General features: G+C 32.5%; 1 protein-coding gene across 2 annotated transcripts in view; it reads right to left on the bottom strand.

Annotated features, from left to right (window-relative positions):
* The window catches only part of LOC106871048 (hemicentin-1), a 354534-nt gene that overhangs the window by 7897 nt on the left and 323910 nt on the right, over nt 1–22727 (bottom strand). Inside the window, exons 53-63 of one of the 2 annotated variants that reach the window (XM_052965571.2) lie at nt 21948–22103; nt 19729–19932; nt 18723–18785; nt 17571–17690; nt 15997–16131; nt 13783–13902; nt 12467–12583; nt 10632–10763; nt 9259–9387; nt 4449–4571; nt 2462–2659 (exon numbers count right to left, since the gene is read on the bottom strand). In XM_052965571.2, coding sequence (XP_052821531.2) covers nt 2462–2659; nt 4449–4571; nt 9259–9387; nt 10632–10763; nt 12467–12583; nt 13783–13902; nt 15997–16131; nt 17571–17690; nt 18723–18785; nt 19729–19932; nt 21948–22103 — 1497 coding nt within the window. The remainder of the gene's footprint in view (nt 1–2461; nt 2660–4448; nt 4572–9258; nt 9388–10631; nt 10764–12466; nt 12584–13782; nt 13903–15996; nt 16132–17570; nt 17691–18722; nt 18786–19728; nt 19933–21947; nt 22104–22727) is intronic. The other variant, XM_014917317.3, reaches the window with a different exon arrangement.

Genomic DNA, 22727 nt, shown 5'->3' with positions numbered 1-22727 from the left:
AATATGGTGAATTAAACTAAATGTTCCATTGACAGTGATAACATCTAGAGGAAGATGTTTCTTCACTCACCTTTGGTGAGTGTAGTTTTGATCAGGAGGAACTGATGTCATCTTACCTTATCCAATGATCATTGGGTGTTTCAACTCTGAACTGTAACACCCTCCCATCAGTGGGTCAGCAATGGTAGCCAAATCCCTGCTAATCATCTCCTCCTGGCTTCCAGCTTAGCTCTTCCCTCTTGCTCTATAACCAGCAAAAGGTTCAAGCAATTTTTTAATTATTTAAACAATGTTGTCTAATGAACCATCAGTTTTATATAAATATTTGTATTTGTTAATGCTTGGAAATATAATAAAAATGGGAGAAAGTAGAATGTTTACTAATTATTTTTAATTAATAATTAACAAATAATTAATTACAGTTAAATTTGTCAGACTCTTGATTAAAGATTGGATCTCATCATTGGTAGTTTGCTGCTCTCTGAGCAAGCTACTAGAACTTATCTGTTCTCCTTGACTAAAATCAAGATAGGTTATAATAGACAGAAAACAAAGTCAATGCTGGGGAATAAAACCAATTGGAAACTTCAGGGCATATTTGAGACAAGCATCTTGTTTAAATACATAATTCAAATTCATTTCAATTCATAATTATTGCTGATATTAATATGAGCTTTAACACTTCTAAAGAAAAAAGAGGCAAAAGAATGGATCCCATCATATATAGATGTTACATTTCCTTTTTTAATTGACTTTATTAAGAGTGAATCAGCATTCATGAACAGCACTCAAAAATTGACTATAAACTTATCACCATCTTTTCTCTTTTCATTAAAAATGGTAAACTAATATTAATTTATGGGGTACATACAGAACAGAAAGAATCTAGACAATAATGTATTTGTTCATTCTTAATATATTTTGATAGATTTGCATGTGAATATCTGATCATTGTTGTTTTTTGTCATTGGCAAACACCTCAGCCCTTTAGATGATGTGTGTTCATAACACGCATGTATAAATGCATACAGAGTGTCCTGCCAAATTGTATACACACTTTAACAGACAGTTGATAACTTATTTAATTTTCATTTCTTTTTAGATTTAACCTATTATAAGTAATGAAGAAAGCCAGACTAATCTTTGAACAAAGGAAATTTATCCTTAAGTGTTACTGGATGTTTGAAAACACAACTGATGTTCAAAGATGGTTTAGGAAGGAGTTTCAAATAGGCTCACTTAAGTTACAGATAAGGTTGCTGTCACTCAAGTTACAGATAAGGTTGAAGCACTTAGAACTGTTCAGAATGTCTACAAGAAATGTTCCAGAAGATTGCAGACATCGATGAGCTCCCACAAACGAAGGAAGGGTACTAGAAATGCATTGTCAGGCTTCAAAAAAAAATCTGTACAGCAAACGAGTTGTGAGATATGAATTTCAAACTCAAATATCCATCACAATTTGAAGTACTATCATGAGAAAGTTACATCCCAAGAATGGTCTATTCTCTTAATAAAGATGATCTGGACTGGAGAGCGGAGTTTTGTGAGTGGTGCTAAGCAAAATATGTAGAAGATGCAGACTTTCCAACAAAGATTATTTGGATTGATGGAGTTATGCTTATATTCAATAGCTTAATCAACCACCATAATTGCACCTACCTGGGACCTGAAAATCCATATGTTACAAAGGAACATTATATTAATTTAGTTACAGTATTGTGCAACTTATCATCAAAAGGATTAATTCTTTTTTGGTGTTACTGTAACTCCTCCTATTTACTTGAACCTTCTCTGACAATCTGTCATGCCAAGTATTCAAGAAGTCTTTGAAGATGTGGAACTTTATTTCCAGCGAAATGGATCATCCCCATCCTTGCTTATCAATGTAAAGACCTGTCTTGAAATTTTGCCAAAGAGATGGAGTAGAATCCCCTCCACATTCACCGAACCTTATACCACTAGACTATTCTTAATGGAGATACAAGATTAGGCCATAAAACCAGCAACAGCCAACAAATTGAGGGCAGCCACTGAATGAGAATGCATATAAATATTGATGTTTGTGCTTCCATTGCTTTATATTATCTGTAATATCTAGACCAGAGCAGTCACCGTTTTCAAAATAAGCATTCATAAAAGAATTCCATTAAATTTTGAAAATGAAAATTTTAAATAAACACTGATATACATCTTTTTGGACACCCTGTATAATGTATATATTTATATATTGGTATGAACTTCATTTCAGTTATTATGAAAGGTTGGCAGGTAGAAAAATGGGGAAATGTAACATTTTCTATAATGAGACTACGGCAATGATATTAAATCTTGTACACAACAAAGTGACATTAGGTTAATAAATTTAAGCATTGATGTTAAGGATGGCTTTGTGTCTTTTTTAAATTTATGAAGCAAGGAGGTTTTAATGGGTAAGCTATTTGAAATGGAGATGATATACCAATGCAAGTTGCATGTTGTTGATCATACTGATGTCCAGGTGGACAGGTTGGAGCATCTGCCAGCTGGATCTTGTCTGGGTCAAGAGGAGAAAGGAATATTGATTTGTTGAGTCTATCGAAAGGAATGTCATCAAAGATGCGTGAATTTTCCCCGGGTAATCTACCACCCCTTGCATCCTCATCAACATGTACCAGCCCTGTAAGAGAAACAATATCATTGTTTTCTATAAACAGAATATATATTAGGTCTTATAGCTACTCATTTCTTATCTGTGCGTTGGAAAAAACTGTAGCTTGAAGTAAAGCGTCCTTCCAAGTTTTAAAAAAGTAATTAAACATTGTCTGAGTTAAAACTCTATTAAGCCTTTAGCATTCAGATTACTCTGTCAAATGTAATGCTTATTTATTCACATTGTTTTGAATTAATCATGCATTGTCTTGTAGCTTTGAGATTTTAATGATGTGATTGTTTGTTTTTAGAATGATGGTGTACGATAGATGTGAGAGGTTGAATCTGGCTGGTTTGAACATAAAACGATAAGAATATTTTCGCCGGATACGGCCACTTTTAGTGCTAAAGGGTTGAATAACTGAAGGAAGCATTCTTAAAATGGATAATATTTGTGAAAATATTCAGCCTTTGCAGCTGCTGAACACAGGATTAATATCTATCTAATTCTTTATGTAATTAAAAAATTTTCTATCTTATATTCAAAATGAGTATTAAATGTGCCAGACAGCTAGTGCAAATCTCAACCTAATTCTGGTATAATTCTCTATAGGGTATATCTTAAAAAAAAGATTAAAGATGTGTGTACATTTTCATCACAGATTTCAAGTTTGTTTTTTTAACTTTTAGTCTTTCATATCAATAATATTAGTATCACTATGGAAGTAAAGTGCTGTGGTACAACATTACTTTTAGAAAATGAAATCCATTGTCCAGTTTCAATTCCAATTTGAAAGAAATCATTTTTAATTGTATCCCATCGGATCACAACCTACCATTCTCCTACTATATATATATATATATCTTTTTATTATATTATATTTATCTTATGATATTTACTTTACTTTATATTATACTCATTTATTGTGCTTTTAATTATTAATTTTTCTATATGTGATAGTGGATTTTCATCGATGAGTTCTTGAAAATTGGTTATTTTCCCTAAAACTATATATTTTATATATATATATATATATATATATATATATATATACATATATATATATATATACATATATACATATATATATATATATACATATATATATATATACATATATATATATATATATATATATATATATATGAGTAACAAAGAGGTACAGGTGTCAATTCATTAACACCCGTACCACTTTGTTACTCATATTTCATTCACCCATCCTGGAATCTGAGCTTCATAAATATTATAGACAGTATTTTTAATAAAGTACATGTTTGAATAGCTAAGAGCGGATTTCTTCACTCAGCTGGGTCTTATTATCTGCATTTGCTGCAAGAATATCATATGGATAGCACTTATGCACCAAGTCTGATATCCACTCAATATTGTTGAGCATGCATGTTACTTAGACCTAAGGTACCTCAATTTAAGTACCTAATTGAACTGAATCTTGTGTGTATATATATATATATATACATATACAGATATATACAGATACATACATACATACATACACAGATACATACATACATACATACATACACAGATACATACATACATACATACACAGATACATACATACATATATATATATATATATATATATATATACATACATATACAGATACATACATACATACATATATATATATCTTTGAGTGACACACACACACACAAACACTTCATGTATATACATATTTTTATATCTATATCTGTATTCCTCCATGTGTGTGTGTGTATGCGTGTGTCCAGAACAAAAATAAAGTATAGTTTAATGATGTCATTTTATGAGTAAAAACATAAAAAATCTATTCACCAACACATGACTTCTTATCAGGCAGTCTGAGCTGACCTGGTGGGCAAAGACACTCATAATTGCCATCTGTATTTACACACTGATGCAAACAAACATCTGGTTTTTCAGTACATTCATTGATATCTGAAAATGGAAGGTAAAATTGAAGGCTAAGTTGACCCTTCTCTAAATATATTCAAACACATTGAACATTTTATGTGATCGAGGCTTTCAACACTTTGAAATATTTGTCGATGTCCTACAATAAATATAAATGTAAAATACTGTAAAACACAAGGGATATAGAGAAAGAGCAAAGAGAAAAGCTCAAGTCAAAGATCATTAGTAAACAGCAGAGCCTTGATATTACTAACTGCCAAAAGAAATAAGAAGTTACATTTGAAATAAGCAAAAAATATTATACAAAAATTTTACAATATTGGTTTTGATATGCCATTTCATATTGTTGGACATGAAAAGAATATGTCACCTGTTTAGGAACATTCTGCAGCATCTTTACCTATGGACTCCTTTGATTTCTATTTTACTTAGATGGACCCTCCTAGCCATGTGATGTTTAAAAACTCATTATATTTTTATAAATAAATATTATTAGGAATTTTATATTTAAAACATTGTTAAAATATTTTGTGCCTAATAGAAGTATAGCCCCTTTCTGGTAAGCTGAAAAGTGACAATGATTCCAACAGGATTTGAATTTAGAACAATGAGGCACCAGTGATCAACTGTTTTGGTATCTGCAATATTACTAAAAGAAATCATAACTAATGCATGACTACAGGTTTGGAATTTAAGGAAGCAGGAGAAATTAATAAATTAATATTTAGTTTAACATGCAATATAATACCATGGGGAATAAATGATTTTGAATTTGAGATTGTGAAGACTAAGATAACAAGCACTAAATTGCAAACAAAACTTTGATTTAGCATGCCAAGATTTCTGATTGTAATCATCATCTTTACACAATATATTTCCTCATAGATGCACACATGCACACATACATATACACAGGGTCAGATTAAGTTAGTGTGGATCCAATACTATGTCATAAAGGGGCACTAAATTATAAGATTTACCTATTTTATAATTGTAATTATATAAGTATAATTATTTAAGGATCCAACTTTTTTATTTGAAAGACCAATGCATATGGATTAACAAGCACGGAAATAGTGTGAAGAAGGACACAAAATAAAAGTGAAAGAAAGGAGTTCTACTAAACTGGCACTTCATCAGTTATGATGACGAGGGTTCCAGGTGATCTTATTAATGGAGCAACCTGGTTGTGAAATTAATGTGTGAGTGGCTGAGCACTCCACAGACATGTGTACCTTAACGTAGTTCTCAGAGTGAATCCATGCGACACAGAATGTAACAAAACTGACCATTTGAATTACAGGTACGACTCATTTTTGCCAGCTGAGTGAACTGGAACAGCAAGAAATAAAGTGTCTTGCTCAAGGACACAATGTACAACTGGGAATTGAACTTATGACCTATGATCATGAGCTGAATACCCTCACCACTGAGTCACATGCCTTCACCTACCATTTATTAATTTATTTAAAACTTGATATCTACCTGTTTGCTGATGTGTTTGAGATATTAAAAAAAACAAAACCAAGAAGATAACAGCTTAGACTAGGTAAATTATGTGGTACATGTGAATGGTCGTATCCATCTCTTCCATGCATCCTCATATTGTTTTGCATCAGACCTAAAAACACAAATCTTAAATGCAACAACATTATGTGAATTCACTAAATGTAGCATTGTCACTCAAACAACTAATATTTACATGTTAGATATTCTTTTCTGGTACATGAATTGAATACTAAGTAATTTTTGTTATTTGACTTTGAAACTATGACTATATTAATTTAAACTTGCTATTTGTGCAAAAATATTTTGCAAAAACACATAGGTTAAAGTGGAAATTGTATACAATAACATATCATATCTACTTAAATTTCTGATTTGATTTAATGGAGTTGCTTGACATTGTGCTGTCTATAATGTATTAGTATGAAAAAAACAAGCTTAATTATTGTGACAAATTTGGACGTTATGACAGTGACATACTGCGTACTGCATTACTGAATGTCTCCTCCAAATTTGTTGGCTTTGTATCTATGTAAGAAATCATTGTGAGATTAATTTAATGCATTAAAATAGAGAAATAGAATGGCAATTTTATGAATCAACAATTGACAAAAATCTAACTATTTATCATTGCCATTCACTTCAACTATTTTATTTTATTTCATTTAAAATGTATTGGGTCTTGGAAGTATCTTGAATACTAGATCAATTTCAAACATCTTGTCATCCATGAAAGATGAAGGCAGCATACGAACTATAGTAACAGAACAAGAGCAGAATCCCTTAATCAGAAAAGATAACTTGCAAGCCAACATTCCCTTTAAACTGCATAGGTGTACAGCTGTATGAGTGCACAGCTGCATGGGTGCACAGCAACACAATTGCTGTATTGATGATGCTCTTTGTAATTTACAAATGTCTATTTGATAAGCTGTGTGAAAAGCTTGAATGCTACACACTAGCTTTGATTTAAAATATATTTAGTCAAAACATCAGAAGTTCTGCTCAGTGTTTGGGGAAATTTGGATGAAACCTTGCTTGTGAGCTTTTGATTTAAAGTGCATTGGATCTAGTATTACATCAGCCTTAAACACCCAGCTAGTCATAAAGTTTGAAGACAGAATAGTACTATAATAACAAAGCATTAAGCATGAGGTGCCTGAAAATATGAGATCTGTAGTATTTGATATCAGGTTGAGTCAAAAGTTTTTTTGAATTTCAAGATTTAGTTATAGTTCAAATAAATTACATACATACATACATACATACATACATACGGCATTTATTCATCAAAATATAACCCCTCATATTTTATTTCCTGTTGTCATTGTTGTGCTAGAAGTTCAATTTCATGCTTATACAATTTGGCTGGTTTAAAGGCAAAAAACTCCTGCGCCCATTATCAACTTCATCCACATTGTTCAACTTCTGTTTGTGTAAGAAATGACCCATGGTTTGAAAATGGTGGTAATCTGATGGTACAGGGTCTGGACTGTAGGATGAGACAGCACTTCCAGCTCTGCGAGCTTCTCAAGTTTGCACATGGTTACATTGGCAATGTGTACCTGAGCATTGTCATGCTATAAGAGTGTACATCTTCAGTTGACCAATGCTAGGTGTTAGGCTTTTAAAGCTTCATATATTTGCTGCAGTTGTTGAGCATAAAGGTTGGCGTTCACAGCATGATCATCTGGGACCAGTTCAAAGTGTAACACACTCAAAATTCTACCAAACACATAATGTGGGATTGTTCAAACCACCCTTGTTTAACAACAGGTTCAGAAGCTTGGCCAGAACAAAGCCACTGATTTCTCTTATTTGGGTAATGAAAATTGATCTATAATTCAAAGCCAAAAACGTGCATCTCAAGGATTTACCAGCAGTTGTTTGCATATGTTCATATGTAGTTGAGCCTGGTCATAAGTTAGTTCACGAGGAGCATCTTGACAGTGTCTGTTCACAAGGTTGAACTAATGGAGGTGTCAATTGATGGTGGTTTGGGAAGGGTGAAGCTCTGCCAACAATGTGTAATTGCTTGTGCTTGGCTGTTGTTCAACCATTTCAAGCAAGCCCTCATCTTCCACAACAGAAAGTCTCCCTGACCTTGGTTTGTCTTCAAGTCTGGTTACACCTTTCTTGAAATGTCTGAACCAGTCTCGTGCCACAAGTTCGTCAACAGTTCCTGAGCCTTCCACATCATTAATTTCTATTGCAGCTGCCCTAGCACTCAGTCCTTTTTTCCACAGGTAACATAAAATGACTCTAATTGCAATTTTTTCACCACTTATTATCAAAGCTGTAAAATAAAGAATAAGCAATTAATGTTTGTATGTTATAAATAAAATAAAGAATAAACAATACCATCATGAATAAAACCTGTCACATGATTGTACTGATTTTATTTGAAGACAATTTGACTTCCAAGATGTGCTGCTTTGATTGCAATTTGAGAAAACAAGCCCCACACATGTAATAACATTGCTTCTGAGAATTCATTTATACAGATTTTACTAACATCACTCGTATCATATTATCGTATTATTATTTGTGGAAATACAACTTCAAAATATTCAATAACTTACCAATTTTCATCAGTTATGCTTAACCTAGTATTTTTACATCTTATAACATAATTAAAATAAATTATAGATATATAAATTTCTGCAATAAGACAATTATGAATATCTAAATTTTTGCTGTAAAATAATTATAAACATAAATTTTTGCTGTAAAACAATTATAAATATAAGAATTTTTGCTGTGAAACAGTTATAAATATATACATTTTTGCTGTAAAAGAATGATAAATATATACATTTTTGCTGTAAAAGAATGATAAATATATACATTTTTGCGGTAAAACAATTATAAATATATAAATTTTTTGCTGAGGGATATATAATTTTTAATCTAAGTTGACCTTTATTATTCTTTTAATAATTAAATTTATGGTAGATTCTTTGCAATGGATTTATTACCAATTGTTGAAGTGAAAAGGGCTGAGTAATATGAAAATGTTTATCAAAAAAATGTTTTGTGTTAAATAGTAGAAAGTTAACAATGCTTCATTTTATTGCTAGAAAGGAAAGATCTGAAGACTATAGTTTGCAATGAGTAGTATTTAATATCTTGACATCAAATAAATTTAGGAAACTGAAGATTGGATTATTGTAAATGAAGTGTACACAAGAAAGAAGAATCTTACCAACACACTCATGGCCCACTCCTTGTGATGTATATCCTGACTGACAGGTACATTCATAACTTCCGTGCATGTTATTACAGTTTTGTGTTGGATGGCACTGGTGTTTTCTTAAGTCACATTCATCAATATCTATCAAGAAATAAAGGCAATGATAAAATAAAGAGACAAATGATAAAGAGAGACAGAAATAGAAACAGAAATACACAAGAATATTAAACTGTAAATCTTATTTTGATTACATTTGCAATATATAAGACTAGCAGTTGTCATTGTCATCATTGATATTGTTGCCACTGTCATCATTGTCATCATCAAGATTTAGCATTCACTTTTCCATGCTTATATGGGTCAGACAGCATTTGTAGAGGTAGATTTTCTATGGCTTGATGCCCTTCCTGTTGCCAACTTTCATTTGTTTCCAAGCAAGGTAATATTTTCCCGTTGCTAGGCATATTTCCATGGAAGATTGGAAATGAACAACATTGCTTGTATGACAGTGATGCTCATTTACAGCCATCAGATGATATCAAGACAACCAACAAAGATTTACCCCCCCCCCCCCCCACATACACACACATGATGGGTTTCTTTCAGTTTTCACCTATCGAATCCACTCACAAGGCTTTGGTTGGCCCAAGGCTATAGTAGAAGACACTTGCCCAAGATGCCACATAATTTAAAAATTTATGGCAAAATAGGGAATCCGTGGAAAGTGGTGGCAGTCTTTGTCCCTAAAAATAACTAACTTACCAACACATATACTGCCAAAAAGTGACTGTTAACAAATATTTTTATGAATTTACAGGTGATCAATATTCAACATATTTTGTGAATGCTTTTCCTTTGTTAATTCTTTTACTAATGTTTCTTCATAAAAATTGACAAGAAATTTTGATCGTATATTGCTGACTTCATTCATAGTTTAGTGTATGATTATCAAATATCCAACACATTCTGTTATCAAAGTTTGTTACAAATATAATATTTTGTTTAAATACTAAATGTTACAAAGTTATCATTTTTAATTTAACTCCCAATAATAAATCAAACAAGTACAAAAGAACAAGCTAATTAACAACCTGTTTGAATTACCATTTTAAATAAAAATCCTATATTCATTGATCTCTCAAACTAGCATTGCTCTTGTCGAAAATAAATATAAAAATTTCAGAGTTATACTTGTCATGAAGAGTGAAAGAATTAAATATTTTGAGCATTTGTCTGCCTTCTGAGATAGAGGGGGGGGGGGAGAGTATATAGGAATGCTGCTGTCTTGGTTAGAAAATTGTGAATTGAAAAATGGAATTAAGTAAAGGAAGAATACTGGTAGGTGGTGGTGATATTGTGAGAGAGGAAGCGAGTAGCCTACTTACCAACACATACACTTCCAAAGCCTAGTTTAAAACCTGGGGCACAGAATCTAGTGCACTGATAGCTTCCCATTGTATTCTGACAGCGGTGCCGGAAATCACAATCATGCTGTTTTTCTAAGCATTCATCAATATCTGAAATAAAAAAAAATTATATTCAAATTTTAGCTTATGTTGAAACAAATGACTGTTAAACTGAATGCTGAAAATTACTGGTAAAAATGATTGCTAAAAATGACAGGTAAAAATGATTGTTAATTTAGGTTTTAAAATGACTGTTGAAATGTTTCTTAAAAACAACCATTGAAAATAACTGTTCAAATTGAAATGGCAGTGTGATTTGCTTCTCAACTACATGGTTTCAGGTTCAGTCCCACTGTATGATACCTTGAGCAAGTGTCTTTTATTATTGACTTAGGCCTAGTGAGTGGATTTGGTAAACAGAAACTGAAAGAAGCCCACCATATATGTATTTCCTTGTCTTTAGATAAAAAGATAGTTTTAAACAAGCATTAAGTGGTGCTGTTCATTTCCAATCTTCTGTGAAAATGTCTGACCAAGGGAAAATATTACCTTACTTGGAAACAGATGGATGTTGGCAACAAGAAAATCTCCTTCAACAAATTCCATCTGACCCACGTAATCATAGAAAAGTGAACATTAAAATTATGCTGACACTGAAGATGCTGACTGCAATGCTGCTACTGTTACCACCTCCACAAATGAATTATTAGCATAAATAATTGAATTTAATTGTGTGTCCAATCAAATGAATCTTATTTGGAAGAGGAACAAGGATAGCAATTGGGTATTATCAGTAGAATTCTAGAATAGTTGTTATTAGTTTTCTATTCATTTCTTACTTTGATAATTAACTGATGTTATATAAATTTACAGATACTCGACTTCCTGTAAATTATGTTAATTTTCGTTTTCCTTTCTGTTCTACTAATATTTCTCATGGTTTATAAACAAGAAATTTTGTCTATAGTATCTAGTACTGCTGACTTTATTCATTACCAAACATTTTACATTCTTTTGATAAAAATTTGACAGAATATTTTCATTTGAAACTGAATATTACAAATTTATTATTTTGAATTTAACCTCCCACTACAAAAAAACAAACATGTACGAACACAAAAGAACAAGCTAATTAACAAACATTTTAACTTTATCATTGTTTCTGTTGAAATCTACAGTCCTTGTTTTCACTAATTTTGAAAATAATAAGGAATTCAGTAAAATAGCTTTATCATTATTAAACTGGTGTCTGGAACATAAATTAACATGCAATTAGAGTGGAAGCATCATTGAACAAAGGGTTGTCTCAGACAGATTGTTACTGAAAGACTTAAATGTATCACTGTTTGAAAATAAAATATATTCTTTGCTCTCTTTAACTTCAGCTTTATTCTTGTAAGTGATTTGATCTGAGACTGTTAGAACTGAAACAATTACAATGTGGAAAAGCTGTTGATTAACTTTAAATTTATTCATTTCATGAGTGTAACTGCAAGTTAGTTGGTCACTGACACAGTTCTATTGCATTACTGCAGTTTCAGTGGGACTGTGTCAGTAACCAGGTTGCAGATCTATCACATAAAAATGTTGATACCTTATGTTGATACCTTATGAAATAAATTTAAAATTTAAGATGAACTTAACAGCTTTGTGCTTCATTAAATGGTTAGAATGACTTTTCCACACTGTAATGTAGAAGTCGCATTCAGTAAAAAATACACGATTCTTCCACTTTGTAGATATGTATTTAATAGCATACATCACATTATGCACAGAGTATAAAGATGAGACTGGACAAATTCATTGTTTCCTACCATCACATGTTCCATCATCTCTAAGACGGTATCCTGAGTGACAGGAACATCTAAAGCTGCCTAGGGTATTTTCACAAACTTGAGCACAAGCTGCATCTTCTGCACACTCATCATAATCTGAATAATAATAATAATAATAATAATAATAATAATAATAATATTTTACATTCTTTTGATAAAAATTGGACATAAAAAGAATATTTTGATATGAAACAGAATATTACAAATTTACTATGATAAGGAAAGTATTAGATAATTAAGAAAACAGATAGCATGACACTGTAGGCTGCACGTAGCAAGCCTGCTATGCATGCAAGACTTAAGGAATTCCAACAAAACCTGAGTTAAAAAGTAAAATGATCAACATCCTCCTTCTCCTCCTCATCATCATCATTTAACATCTGTTGTCCATGGGTTGGACGGTTTGACTGGGCTGGGATGCTGGAAGGCTGCACCAGACCACAGTCTGATTTGGCATGGTTTTCTATGGCTGGATGCCCTTCCAAACGCCAACCACTCCAGGAGTGTAATGGGTGCTTTTATGTGTCACCGGCATGGGTGCCATTTGTGTAACACCGGTATCCACCATGATTGTGATTTTGCTTGGTTTGATGGGTCTTCTTCTCAAGCACGACATAATGCCAAAGGTCTTGGTCATTGCTTCGTTTATTTTACTTCACTGTCACTGTGATGGCATGCACTGCTCTCTCACTCAACAAATACTAATAGCAATAACTAAAAGTTCACAAAAACATTAGAGGTGGAACAGGGCAATACAATGTGGGGTTACATAAACGAGCATATAAAAAAGAACAACAATGTAAAATTCCAACAAAGAATAGTTCTCCTACAGAGGGAGACTTCCTTGGCTGCTCATGGATGCTCCACAAAACCACAGTCCTCTTCTCACCATCTTCTTTTAATCAATAGGTGCATACTTAGAGTAGGCCTATTCTTTCTGACCATCCTTGCCTTGAGTGTAGAGAGTTGGGAAAAGTATTGTGAAGCATTCTTTCAGACACTCTAATGACTTTGTTAATTCATTGGTCGATAATGGAGAATGTTTATGGCTGGAAAACTTTTGATCATAGTTCTGTTCATTCAGGTTCAAGCTGTGGAGGAGGAGAAGGCAGTGCCGATAGCCACCACTACCACTGCCACCGCCGCCACCACCATCACCACCACCACCGCTGCTACACCACCAAACCACCACCACCACCACCACTGCTACCGCCATGCCACCATCACCACCACTATCATTGCCACTGCCCCACCTCATTCAACAACAACGTTTCTTGGTCATAGGTTTTACTCACCAAGGCAACGAGAACCATTAAATACGTAACCAACAAAACAGTTACATCTGAAACTTCCATCTGTATTAACACATTGTTGTTCACAAATATTTATTTCTGGCATCTCACATTCATTAATATCTGCAAGAGACAAAAATGAAAAAAAAAAAGGATAAAAAAAAGAAATTAGAAACAATAAGAAATTAAAACAGAATATCAATTAAATACTATTTACAAAAAGCTGAAATCTTTTCTTTTAAATACATAAGCAACAATCTTAACTCTATAATGTGTAAATGTCTGATGTGCACAAATAGAAAAATTTTTTGTTTAGTTTCTTCAGCTTACTTAAAAAATAAGAAGTATGTTTGATGGAAAAATTATATTTATTTTATACATACATTATCTAACCCATGCTGCTATAGAAGGCAGACATCAAATGATGATGGTGATAATCTATTCTACTCTAGGCACCAGGCCCGAAATTTTTGAGGAGGGGGCCTGTCAATTAGATCTACTCCAGTATGCAACTGGTACTTAATTTATCGGGCCCGAAAGGATGAAAGGCAAAGTCGAGCTTGGCGGAATTTGAACTTAGAACATAAAGACAGACGAAATATCGCTAAGCATTTCACCTGGCATACTAACGTTTCTGCAAGCTCGTCGCCTTATGACGATGGTGATAATAATGCCAGATATTAAAAAGGTGTTCAAATGGAAAGTATACTTAGAGTTTTACCAAGTGTTTAATGCTATCATTTTCCTCCTATAAAAACGTTGTGTTTTAAATGTCAAGGAATATTGTTTTCAAATTTTGGTACAGGGCCGACAGAATTTGTGGGTCAGGGGAAGTCGATTATATCAACCACTGGTACTTATTTTATTGACCCTGAAAGGATGAAAGGCAAAGTCGAGCTCGGTGGAATTTGAACTCAGAACATAAAGACAGACAAGATATTGTTAAGCATTTCATCTGGTTAAGGATGAAAGGCAAAGTCGAACAGAATTTGAGCCTAGAATGTAAAGACAATGAAATGCTGTTAAACAGTTTATCAGGTGTGCTAACTATTCTACCAACTCACTGCCATAAAGTCAAGAAATATTGGTTTCAAATTTGGGCACAAGGCCATCAATTTCTGTAGAGTGGATAAATCAGTTACATCAACCCCAGTGCTCAACTGGTACTTATTTTATAGATCCTGAAAGAATAAAAGCAAAGTTGACTTTGGTTGAATTTAAACTCAGACATAAAGACAGGTGAAATGCCACTTAGTGTTTTGTCTGCATACTAATGGTTCTGCCAGCTCACTACCAGCTCATCAAGAAATATTAACAATAAACATAGGATTAAATAACCAAAATGTTGACTTATAACTGAATCAATATAGTATTGTAATTGATTTTTAAAAAATTTCTTCTTCTTACAACCAAATTTTTTATTTAAAAATCTTGATGGTCCAATTTTCTCAAAAGATCTGAGTGTAGAGAATAAATATAATCAAAAGTATATAATTAATTTTGTTGTATCTCAGGAGGGTCATTATGCCCATAATAAATACATGCACTGGTTCTATTTTACTTCTTTATTATTCATTTGTCAATTAGTTAACTATTTAACCAATTAATTAGCTGATTTGTTTATTAATTGTTCTGTCAATCAATCAACCAGTTAAATTTATCAGTCCTTTCATTACCATTCATGATCTTATCCATGTAATGCTCTCTCTACTTCAGGTCTGAGAGCATGTCATTGATGAATATGGCAAAAGGTCATGAATACGGCAGAAAAACCTGAGCAATCAGTCAAACAACCAATTAGTTAATTGGTTAAATGGTTAACTAGCTAACTAGTTAACCATAAAAGAAGTGAAACAGAATCAGTGCATGTGTTCTTACTGACATAATGATACTCTTGGAATACAAAAAACTTTGTTTCTACATACAAATTCACATCAAGTGTCTTGCAAACCAAAAATGAAATATATAACTAATTTTCTCTTTACTAGTGTAGCTCCTGTAGAAAATGACAGAACTTATTTCTGTCTTCTTTCAATTACATTTATGTAACAGTCACAAGCTAAGAGCCACTATCAACAAATTAAAATTATATCAAATGTTTAAGGTAAGTCTCTTTGCTTAAAGAATGAAGTAACCGTACAAAGTAATTCTTATTTTTCCTGTTTATATTTCAAAATTATTTTTGTTACCAAATTTTGTTATACTAGTTATTCTTACCTATACACTTGGGTTTGTCATTATCTCGTTTGAAACCAAGAGGACAAGAAGGATAACATTGATAGGAACCAATTGTATTGATGCAGTCTTCTCCTTTGAAACAACTTTCAAACTGGTCAGCGCATTCATCAATATCTGAAGAGAAAGAAACAGGATGAAATTTATGACAAGAACATGGTCTAAATCAAAGGTTTTCAACTGGGATCCATATGACTGTTTGGTGTCCATATAAGATTTCTGGGGATCCACACAAGCAAAATAGTAAATTGGTACCCATAAATTTTTCACAGATCCATAAAATATCACTGAACACAGTAATATTTTATGAGTCCATGAAAAGATTTTTTCTTAAGATGTATTTATTGCAAGAAGCAGTTAGGTTTCTTTCCCCCTTCAGCCTATACTAGCGAATGTGTGTAAAACAAAATACAAATTTCGAAAGAGGTATCTATAAAACTAGTTTTTAAGCATTGAATGGTTATGGAGGTCCACCAAAATAAAACTGGAAACAAAGGGGTCTATAGATAAAAAAATGGTTGAGAATCAGTGGTCTAAACAGTAGATTGAATTCTCAGTTATGAGGAATTTATTTCATTGAAATTTGATAACAGTCAGTAGAATTACTAAGCTAACTATTGAAGAAAGCTTATGTAAAAATTATATTGCTGGTATGTGTCTGGGGAGAGTCATTCTTTTTTGGTGCCTTATAATTTAACACACTCACCAGCAAAATTTCCACTTCTTTTTTATTTTTCTAAAATTTTTGTTGTGTTTTGCTAAAACTATTGAAAAGGTTGCAAGACGGAACAAAAATTTTAGAAAAATAAAAAAGAGATAAGTGGAAATTTTACCGGTGAGTGTGTTAAATTATAAGGCACCAAAAGAGAATGACTCTCCCCAGACACAACAGAATATGCTTCAACACAGGAACTCACATAAAGAATCTTGCAAACCAAATCCCAAAACGAAATATTGCTGGTAGTTAGTAATATCAACTTAATTGATTAAATTACCACAAATATTTACATTTAAATATCCATATATATACTTGCAAATTTACACATATAGCAGCTCAATTGTCATATATATTGACTATAATTGAAGTTGTGATATTGAATACATGATTTTCCAGCTGGATTGGTGTGCAATTTCTTGCATAAGATTGGTCTAGAACCCAAACAATTGAAGAAAGGATATAGACATGGTAGCTGAAACCAGCTAAAGGTAGTTATGGTTGATAAGAGACCATAGATGGAATCCTTCTGCAGGTAGAGACTAATGCAGTCCTTACTTCCCCACTCAGGTGAATATTAGAGGCAAAGGATTGAAACGCTCGTGACCCTCAGATACACGCTAATGATACAGTAGAGTTTCTGACATTTCAATGGATTCAGAAGAAGAGTCTGCAATACTCTTGAGTAGCTTCTGCAGTTTCCTGTGAGGCAAAGTATCTCCAATATTTATTTCACCTGAATATATTGAACTTGCTTCTTCTAAATTAGATATTGGTAAGTTAGGTAAGGACAAAAAAATCTCAAAAAAAATTCAGGAAATCATTGTGTTAGATCACTCACCAATACAAGTTGACCGATCACTATCCAGTGTAAATCCTGGCTCACATGAACAGGAATAACTTCCAGGGGAGTTGTGACAGAAATGAGAACAAGTATCTGCTTCTCGACATTCATCTTCGTCTAAATATGAAAATAAAATGACATATATTTATCTAACTTTATTGTTTAGTACATACATATAAAAATATGCTTTAAGCTTACAGCTCTATATTTCATAGACAATTTGAAAAAGTAGATGTTTTATTATTATTATTTTATCATTATTTGATGAAAAGTGAAATTGACAGGAATGTCCTCTGTACTCATCTTTGTAGACTACAGTTTTCATTGTGGATCAATTCATAATTCATGATCTCATTGCACACACTCATCCACACTCACCCAACAACACATATGTACACACAAACACACACACACACATGGCTATAAAACTAAGGAAGTAATGGAAGTAATGAAAACTTCATCAGAACACTTCAAAGTACTAAGTCCTGCTTCTGCAATTGAGAGGGGATATATTTCTGTTGTGTCGACGCCCCCAGGCGAAGAAGTAGGATCTCCCAAGACATATAAATAGAGGTAGTCTGGCCGTGGTAGGAGTGTTGAGTAGCAGTCGAGTAGCAGTTGTGTAGCAGTTGAGTAGAGATCATCCGAAGGTGCTAGATAGCAGTAGCTTGAGACATAACAATTTCTAAACGGGTTCTATGGCAATTAAAAGGAATAGAAGGGAAGAGATTTAAAAAGTTAATATATCATATTAGTAATCTAAATGAAGACTGATTTGCAAGTTAAGAAAAATAGTAAAAGGGATACTTGGAACTATTGGAATATTTAAGCAAGAGATTAATTTAACTGAAATTCAAGAACTGTTGGATTAGAGGGTTTCTCTAAGAAATGATAAATAATAGGTCTAAACCATAATTTAAATGCTGTATTCGATTTTGATTATTATACTGGTTAGATTGGTTGGGAATGGGAAGGACATTTTCTTGAAGAAAAAGAATTATTTAATTGAATTAAAGTTTTGATAAAAAATTTTTGAGGATTCTTTTGATACGTAGTAGAAAAGGAACATCCAGATGAAACATGCAAAATAAATAAATAAAAAAATCAATAAAAAGTTGGTGGTAATTAAAGTAAGGAAATATAACATACCATAACAGTAGAGCCCTTGTGATTCCAAGAAAAATCCCTGAGGACACTGATTGCTTGGGTAACCTGAATAAATATAAAAAGAAACCAATTTTTAATGCCATGATTTTTTGTCACACTTATCAATATTATCTTCCTTCTGAACAGATATTAAAAGATGGTTAATAACAAATTTTATCTAATATTGCCTCATATAGTCCTATGTCATATAACTGTTATACAGTATGCAGTTATATGAAATGATAGGCAGAGCTTGAGTTTGGAATGATTTGTATTGTATTTTAAGGAACAAAAAAATGTTGAAATTATTGCTAAACTAAGACTTTAACTACAAATTGTGATTTTCTCAAAGTATTATTTCCTTTGACATTTATTCAATTGTTTAATTTCTTCTTAACTCCTTTTTTGTTCTTGAACTTTTTTTTACTTTAGATTCATTTTTTAGTAAATATTACAAATTTGCCCTATATATATTTTTGTAGCTTGGTTTTTATCCGAATTTTGTGACAAAATCAAGTTTACTGAATTTTTTGTAGTAGAGAGCTATAACTGATAGAAATCCATCTACTATATCACTTGTGGTTGGTTATAGTTGCTTTTCTTGAGCAGATCTATGGTCAATGGGATATAATTTATGATCATCCAATCTCAATTTTTTTTATCATTGTCCAGTATATCTTACTTTTTTTAAAGAGTGAGATTTGATTTGACAGATATTTAGCTATTATGTCAAACAGATTGAACAGCTGATGAAGGAGTGTTAGGTTCTGTGGTTCCTTGAAGGCCATCCTTGATTAACTAGATGGGTGCTTTACTGAAAGATGAAATTCAAAGTTAACTCTTGTAGAATTTGAACTCAAACAACTCAGTTAAATCATCTCTATTAAGATGAAAAATTAGATGGAAATAATTTGTGGTTCTAAACTAGCATACAGTAAGTACCAAATCAAGCTTTCTATATTTTATATTATCCCTAACATATTATCATTCATAAATTATGAAAATGTACCTGGTCGTATTTTAGAATATAAATTGAATTTAACCAATCTTCTTGCATAGTTTATTTTTGATTTCAGAGAATATGTTTGGAGTGATTGAACTAGGTAAGGCATTGTTCCATAATCTTCATCATAAGTGATAGAGTGATTCCAAGCATATGGCACAGGGATTCCATTCATTGAAAATCTCCGGGAGGAATATGCGTAAATAGAACCTGAATAAAAGAAAAAATAATATTTTATTTATTATGCAAAACTAGGAGTTTCATAATAGTAGTAGTAGTAGTAGTAGTAATAATAATAATAATGATAATGCCGTGATTCAGTACCAGGCAGTGCCTCTCATGACTTCTGATCTTTACTGATTTGAAGTGTTATCATGTACATTGTTTTGTCTTGTTATAAAAGATGGGTTACAGCAAATATTCTGCTCAGTACCACAGATTTACTTGTCAGTTGTTTGACCTTAACCAGTTGAGCATGTGCCTAAATTTTTGCAATTTTTAACCTCAACCTTTATCTCCCTACAATTTGTTCCTCAATCACTCTCCTATCTACTGAACTATTCTGTTATTGTAAGTAATGAAAGCAGAACCTGTTACTACTTACCAACATCATAGAGCGATTCTCTCATTTGAGCTACTCCCAGCTGACACCATTCCCTCATTCTTATCTTGTTAGTTTCCATCAGTCAAATTTTACAAGGCTTACTTAATCTGTTTTTATAGTAACCAACTGAAGATGGTCTCTTGATCTATAATACAAACTTCATGTTTCAAATGATCTAAATTAAAATCTTCCATCTACATGTCATTTTAATTTATATTCCAAATACCAGCTTAATAATGACAAAGTCATTTTGCTAAATTCTTCATTATTTTCAAAATTAATTGAAAAAAGGCAGTGTTTCAACATTTCAACAGAAATATGGTAACAAAAGGGTTAACCTGAGGTTCTGGTAGAAAACACTTGTCTGAAATGTCATGCAGTGAGCTTCTTAACCGTACAGTCATACTTCATAGAACTCCTACTTCAAAGTTCTAAAGTTTTGACATGACTTCAAACCCTTTTAGGAATTTAAAGACTTTTAGACTCTTTTTGACTTTTAGTCTGTTAGTGATCATTATAACTCATGTGAATAAGTTGCCTGAAGCAAAACAATTTTCGTTGGTGGACTGACAGCATTCTTGAGAACATATACCATATGATATGATATAGTCTAGAAATCTGAAATGTTGTAACCCAATTTCTTAAATAATATTCATGGAAGAAAGAGTCCTGAAAATAAACTGTATTATATATCAAAAGTCAGCTTTGAGAAAAAGATAAGAACCAGAAAATTTTATTAAATGAATAATGTTATCCTTAACTATATTGTTTAGATTGCTTAGATCAGTGGTTATTAACCATGTTTTTTTTTTTATCTATGAATCACTTTGGTTACTATTCTATTCTGGTGGATCTCCAAAGCCATTCATTGTTAAAAAACTAGTTTTATAGATATTTCTTTCAAAGTTCCTATTTTATTTATCATACATTCATTTGTGTAAGCTGAACTATGTAAAATTCTAGGGAAAGAAACCTAGCCTGTTTCTTGTAATAAATACATCTAAAGCAAAATTTTTTCATAGGCCCATAAAATACTATTGTGAATCCAATTTACTATTTTGCTTGTGTAGACACCCAAAAATTTTATATGGATTCCAGTTAAGAACCACTGACTTAGATATTTAGGTAATCTCTTTCAAAATGCTACATTCTCTCTCTCTCTCTCTCACTCTCTCTATCTCTCTCTCTCTCTCTCTCTCTCTCTCTCTATCACATCTTACATTTGTCATGAGCCTAGGCTTTATAAGGCTGGAGCTTAACCCTGTTTTCATGAAGGTATAAGTGACTGCCATTGTAACACTCCTCCTGAATAGGCTGCTGATCCATCACTGAGCTAACCTCCAAGTAATTGCTGGGACTCATTTACAGATGAGTGTATGGGAGCAATGTGAAATGAAGTGTTTTGCTCAAGAACACAATGCATTGCCTGCTCCAGGAACTGAAACCACAACCTTACAATTGTGAGTGCAACACCCAAACCACTAAACCATGCAACTTCACTCTTAGTAACAATAACAGTTACAAAACAACAACAACATAATTATCAAAAAACGATATCTAGGGCTCTTAATAAATAGAGTATTAAAATTTTACCGTAACAGAAGTAAGGAATGCTTATTACCTGGTCCAGTCTGTATGTAGTCTTCTTTGTATGGTTCCAAAGTGATTTGTCCTGAATCATTAAGCTTTGGTACATTTCCACGAACAACAATATCCAGCAGAAGATTACCATCTTTGTCAATACCTTTGGCATAATGACTCATTTTCAAAATCTCCCCTGAAATAAATGGAATAAATCAATACCCAAGTGTACATTTATAAATTTTATCTTTTACTTGCTTCACTCATTGAACTGTGGCCATGCTGGGGCACCACCTCGAAGGGTTTAACTGAATAAATTTCCCCCAGTACTTATTATAAGTCAGGTACTTATTCTATTGGTCCCTTTTAGCAAACTGTTAAATAACAGGGACATAAACAAACCAACACTGGTTGTCAAGTGATAGTGGGGAATGGGGAACAAACACGAAGGTGCATATGTGCACACACACACACACACACACACACACACACACACACACACACACACACACCGATGTTTGTCACAGAGGTTCATGGTTGCTGTTTTTCTGAATTTATTGGTTATATATTCCCAGCATTTAAACCTTGTTTCAGCCATTGCTTAATAATGATTAATATTGTCTCACAAACTAGACTAAACTATATCTTCTTTTGAATTCTTTCTAAATTTGGCACAAAGCCAGTGGTTATGAGGAGAGGGGAAATCAATGACATCAATCCCAGTGCTCAACTGGTACTTATTTTGTTGGCCTTGCTAGGATAAAAGGCAAAGTTGATTTCTGTAGTATTTGAACTAAGAACATAAAGAGCCACAAGATAT

The sequence above is a fragment of the Octopus bimaculoides genome, chromosome 2, assembly GCF_046866305.1.
Source record: "Octopus bimaculoides isolate indiv1 chromosome 2, ASM4686630v1, whole genome shotgun sequence".
Classification (NCBI taxonomy): domain Eukaryota; kingdom Metazoa; phylum Mollusca; class Cephalopoda; order Octopoda; family Octopodidae; genus Octopus; species Octopus bimaculoides.
Note: the sequence above shows the minus strand (reverse complement) of the source record. Positions and strands in the feature narration are given on the sequence as shown.